The sequence below is a fragment of the Myotis davidii genome, unplaced genomic scaffold (genome assembly GCF_000327345.1).
Source record: "Myotis davidii unplaced genomic scaffold, ASM32734v1 scaffold119, whole genome shotgun sequence".
NCBI classification, from domain to species: domain Eukaryota; kingdom Metazoa; phylum Chordata; class Mammalia; order Chiroptera; family Vespertilionidae; genus Myotis; species Myotis davidii.
In genome coordinates, this window is record NW_006290676.1 from 389,055 (window position 1) to 394,945 (window position 5,891).

At 37.0% G+C, this 5,891-nt stretch overlaps 1 protein-coding gene across 1 annotated transcript in view; it reads right to left on the minus strand.

Moving 5' to 3' along the window:
* Positions 1 to 5,891, minus strand: part of B3GLCT (beta 3-glucosyltransferase) — a 112,912-nt gene that overhangs the window by 28,001 nt on the left and 79,020 nt on the right. The window contains exon 12 of the mRNA XM_015563892.1: positions 2,446 to 2,545. Within this exon, the coding sequence (XP_015419378.1) occupies positions 2,446 to 2,545 (100 nt within the window). The remainder of the gene's footprint in view (positions 1 to 2,445; positions 2,546 to 5,891) is intronic.

Sequence of the window (5,891 nt, forward strand, 5' to 3'; positions counted from 1 at the left end):
CCAGTAGGGGTTGTGCAGTAGGCATCTGATTGATGTTTCCCTCTCATTGATGTTTCTAACTCTCTATCCTCTCTGTAAATGAATCAATAAAATATATTTTTTTAAAAAATCTGATGAACAGAGTAAACTGGTGAATATAATAGAACCAGGGGCATGGAAAGGGAGTGGACTGACAATTCTTGGGGGGAAAGGGGTTGGGAGATGCAGGAAGAGACTGGACAAAAATCGTACATCTATGGATGAGGACAGTGGGTGGGGAGTGAGGGCGGAGGATGGGGAGGGAACTGGGAGGAGGGGAGTTATGAGGGGAAAAAAGAGCAACAAATGTAATAATCTGAATAATAAAGATTTAATTTAAAAAAAAAGTCCCTAAGGAAATCACAGCCTTTGGTTGATAACAGGCCCTGTAAAACTCAAAGCCTTCTCCAGAAGCCTTCTCCACATGCATGTCTCCTTCTTGACCAGAGAATAAATTAATGTATTTCTCTTCCTCCTGCATATTGCAAAATTATCATTTCAAACCCTCAACCTTCAATTCCTGAGGTTAAAATAACACATACAGCATCTCCTCTGGATTTGTTTTCCTAATGACATTAACTATTTCCATAATCAAAATATCATTCATTTTAAAGCTGGAGAATCATAAGTTGAGTCTGAAAACTATCATATCTTTCATATAAGCTGTCAATGTGGCAAACACCAACCAATCTACAATTCCATCCAAGTGGACTGACCCTAAATATTCCAATTATTCAGCCTCATGACTTCAGAAAAGTTAGAGTTGATGATGTCAGAGTCTCAAAAGAAAAAGATGACAAGGTTCAACTCAAAAACACATTTAAGACATCAAGAGTAATTAGATATTATTGCTGGTAAATATTGAGGGGAAAAAAGAAACACAAAATGAAGATCTGGCAAAACTTCCAGGCGGAGTAACTGCCCTGAAGATCAGTGGCATGAGTGCTGCAGTTAGAGATGCAGTAAATGCTGCACGAGACACTGTCAACAAGGACACAGTGTGGCGGTGGCCATGTGCAGCTTGGATGCTGACAGCTGTGCTTGGGGTTCACTGAGCTTGGATCAGTGGGTTTAACATTTTCATTAAATTTGGAAAGTAATTCTTTAAATATCTGTCATGTGCCCCTTCTCTTTGGAGGACTTCAATCACATATATACAAGGACACCTGGAATTGTCCCACAGCTCAGGGATGCTCTATTCATTTGTTTAAAACTATTTTTTATTTTTGTGTTTCTTTTGGGTAGTTACTGTACAGTGTCCCTAAGATTAGTGAACCTTTCTTCTGTAATGTCTAATTTGCTGTTAATACTATCCAGGGGTTTTCACCTTACACAACGTAGTTTTCATCTCTAGAAGTTCGACTTCAGTCTTATGTATACTTTCCAAGTCTCTTTATTGAACATAAAGTATGGAGCTATAACTACTTATGAGTGACAGCTTTAAAACCACTAATTCTAGTGTATCATTTCTGGGACAGTTTTAATCAACTTAGTTTTCTCTTCATTATGGGTGAATTTTCCTGCTGCATTGTGTGCCTGATAACTTTTGATTGGATGCCAAGCATTGTGAATCTTTTTGGGAGCTGGATATTTTGATACTTCTATAAATCCTCAAGTTCTGTTCTCGCATATGAGCTCATTACTTGGAAACAGTTTGGTCTTTTAGGCTCTTGCTTTTAAGATGTGTTAGGCAGGACTGGAGTAGTGCTTAGTCCTAGGTTAGTATTTCCCAATATTAGAGGAAGACCCTCAAAGTGCTCTACCCAATAACTCATGGAACAAGGGTATTTCAGGCTAGCTTGTGTGAACAGGCATATACTCAGGCCTGTGGGAGTGTCAGGCATCATTCCTTCTAATCATTTTGGTAGATTCTTTCCCCAGCCTTCAATAACTTCCTCACATACAGTGCTGATCAGTATTTAAGGGGTGCCTCGAGAGATATCCTGTGCTCTCTTTTAGTGCAGCTCTGTCCTCTCCAGTGCTTTATTCTATAAACTTTAGTGGCCTTGGCCTCCCAGACTTTCAGCTTTAATCCTCATTTTGCCTTGGCCAGTGTGGCTCATTTGGTTGAGCATTGTCCTGTGCACCTCAAGGTTACAGTTCGATTCCCAGTCACAGCACATACCCAGGTTGTGGGTTTGATCCCAGTCATGGAGCATGCGGGAGGCAACCGACCCATACTTCTCTCCCACATCAATGTTTCTCTCTCTCTCCCTCTCCCCTTCTCTCTCTCTAAAAATCAATAAAACATATTTCAAAAATTCTCCTTTCATGTATTTTAGTCCCTCTGGGAGGTTGTTTCAGCTGTGAGAGTAAATTTAGTCCCTGTTAACCCATCTTGGCCAGATGTAGAAGTTCCCACCATAGTTTCTAAATATGAATATATATAGAATTGGAAGCCATCCTGGGATGAGAATGACTCCTTACCTTATTAATGTATCATCATCCACAATGACTAGCCATGCTATTTTGCCATGGCTGTGATTCAAAAATCTTTCCAAAATGGCAAATGTCTTTCCACAATGACCTAGGAAAGGCAAGAGGAAAACTTACAATGTAATATTTTCTTTAAAAGATATATAATTCATTTAAAAACATTTTTTTTTTGTTTTAGAGTTTTTAAAAGAAAAGGCTTAAATGTTGTCATGTACCTTAATATTTTAAAATTTTAAAAATGAGCTTCACTAATTTTCACAGGCATAGTGAACCAGGAGAAATTTTAGAAATCGTGAAATCTAAGCCATTCATTTCACACATTAAGAAATGAAGAATAGAGAGATGAGATGAGGCAGAGATAAGACTAGTACCTTCACTCTAACAAATAAGAAAAAAATTACAAAGCCTGGCATCTGTCCTTCAATATACTTATTCTGAAGCAACTGGTAGAACCTTAAGTATCACAACCACAGGGAAACAGTGGTGCAAAAGTGGATTTCTAAATCTTCATTCATTTTGTAAGTACTTGCTGTTAAGTTTTAATATGCTGGATCCTGTGGCAGGTTCTAGGGTAGGCACTAAGATAGTCATAGGCTTTGGGGCCATGAGATAAATGTCAATGTGTTATTGGAAAATGATGAGGCCATGATAAAAATAAAATGCTTGGGAAGAGAACCCAAGTTGATAAATAGAAAGATGCCTCTCATTTCAACAAAATATTTGGTGACATGCCAGAGAACAAGCTAATATTAATTAATATTAAACCACTCAATTTGACCATTATTTTTGTTATTCATGATCTCTTTCTGTACTTTTAACGATTATGATATGTATTTTTGAAAGCCACCTCAAATTCCTTTAAGAATATAGTAGAATATAAATATAAACAATAATATTGGATTAAAAATAAAATAAGAATGAATAAAGAATGAATGAATAATTATTAAAGCCAACCTAAATATAAGTTTAAAAAGCAAGATTTTAAAAAAAAAATTCATCTCAAGTAATTTTTCCAAAACAGACAATAACAAATTCAGTAATACATTTAACCTTGTCAGAAGAACTGATAACTACAGGAACAGCATATCTGATTCTACATAGTACTTTTAATAGTACTTATTAATCAAGGCATTATGAGTGACATTACCATAAAACAATAAAAATAAATGACTCTATACACTAGAAAATCAATTCACTACTTTATTTTTTTATTCATAAACTATAGGCCCAGTGGGGTCCCTCGGCTTGGTCTGCAGGGATCAGGTCAAAACCAGCTCTCTGGCATCCCCCAAGGGGACCCAGATTGTGAGAGGGCATAGGCCAGGCCGGGGGACCCCACCAGTACACAACCAGGGCCAGGGAGAGACCGCGGGAAAGCTCCAGGGCGTGTCCAGCCCGTCTCGCCCAGTTCCGATCGACCAGACCCCAGCAGCAAGCTAACCTATAGGTTGGAGCATCTGCTCCCTGGTGGTCAGTGTAGATATAGCAATGGGTCAAACATTGAACAAATGGTCAGACACTTAGCATATTAGGCTTTTATTATATAGGATGGGTTTGGGGAACCAGAAAATTAAACTTGAAATGTGGCAGGAACACTGGAAAAAAATTAAGATTAACAAAGAGCATCTGAAGGTATCTACTTACAGATAAAGACAGTACAAAGAAAGAGAATTACAGGCCAATATCTTTAATAAATTTAGATGCTAAAATCCTCAACCATTAGCAAATTGGATCCAGCAACACATTAAAAAAATCATATAACATGACAAAGTGGGATTTATTCCAGGGATCCAAGGCTGCTACAATATTCACAAATCAATAAATGTGATACATCACATAAACAGATTACATGACAAAAATCACATTATCATATCATTGATGAAGAAAAAGCACATGAAAAAACCCAACACCCTTTTTGATAAAAACTATCAGCAAAGTGGGAATAGAGGGATCATGCCTCAACATAATAAAAGCCATATATGACAAACCTATAGCCAACATCATACTCAATGGGCAAAAACTAAAACTATTTTCTCTAATAACAGGAAAAAGACAGGATGCCCACATTCACCACTCTTGTTCAACACAGTACTGTAAGTGCGAGCCACAGCAACCAGACAAAAAGAAAAAATAAAAGGCATCTAAATCGGAAAGGAGGAAGTAAAAATCTCATTATTCACAGATGACATGATATTGTACACAGAAAACACTAAAGACTCCACCAAAAAACTACTAGATTTAATAAATGAATTTGGCAATGTAATAGGATACAAACTTAACACCCAAACATCTATGGCATTTTTATTTTTTATTTTATTTATTTTTAATTTAATTTTTCGGGTACCAAAGGTGCAACCCAGGTGCTCTACAGTGGCAGTGATGAATTCATAACCATGGCTGGCTTCCCACTCATGTCTAGGCTCCCAGGCTGCTCCCTTACGCGCCCTGGCCACTCCCTCCTCCCTGCCCGCCTTCCTTGCTCCTAGGCTCCTCATTTCTATGGCATTTTTAGACACCAATAATGACCTCTCAGAAAGAGAAACTAAACAAACAATCTCATTTACCAATACAAAAAAAAAAAAGTTAAGACACTGAGTAATAAACTTAACCAAGGAGGTAAAAGACCTGTGTATGGAAAACTATAGGACATAGAAAAAAGAGATAGAGGAGAGGAAGCTATAAACAAGTGGAAGTATATACCATGTTGATGGACTGGTAAAATCAACATCATTAAAATATCCATACCCAAAGCAATCTATCCATTCAATACAATCCCTATTAAATTACCAATGGAATATATTTCATAGATCTAGAATAAATACTCCAAAAGTTTATTTGGAACCAAGGAAGACCCTGAATAGCCACAGCAATCTTGAGAATGAAGAACAAAGTTGGAGGAATCACAATACCAGATATCAAGTTTTATACTACAATGCCACTGTACTCAAAATAGCCTCATATTGGCACAAGAATGGGCATATAGATCAATGGAACAGAACAGAGAACCCAGAAGTTAACCCATGCAATTACACTCAATTAATATTTGACAAAGGGGGCAAGAGCATACAATGGAGTCAAGGCAGTCTCTTTAATAAATGATGCTGAGAAAACTGGACAGGTACATGCAAAAAAATGCAATTAGACCACCAACTTACATCATATACAAGAATAAATTCAAACTGGATAAAAGACTTAAATGTAAATTGTGAAATAATAAAAATCTTAAAAGAAACCATAGGCAACAAAATCTCAGACATCTCTCATAGCAATATGTTTACTGATACATCTCCTAGGACAATGGAAACTAAAGGGAAAGTAAACAAATGGGACTACATCTCTTTTGCACAGCAAAAGAAACCAAAATAACAAGAGAACCTCACTGCATGGGAGAACATATTTGCCAATGATACATCTGATATGTGTTAATCTCCAAAATA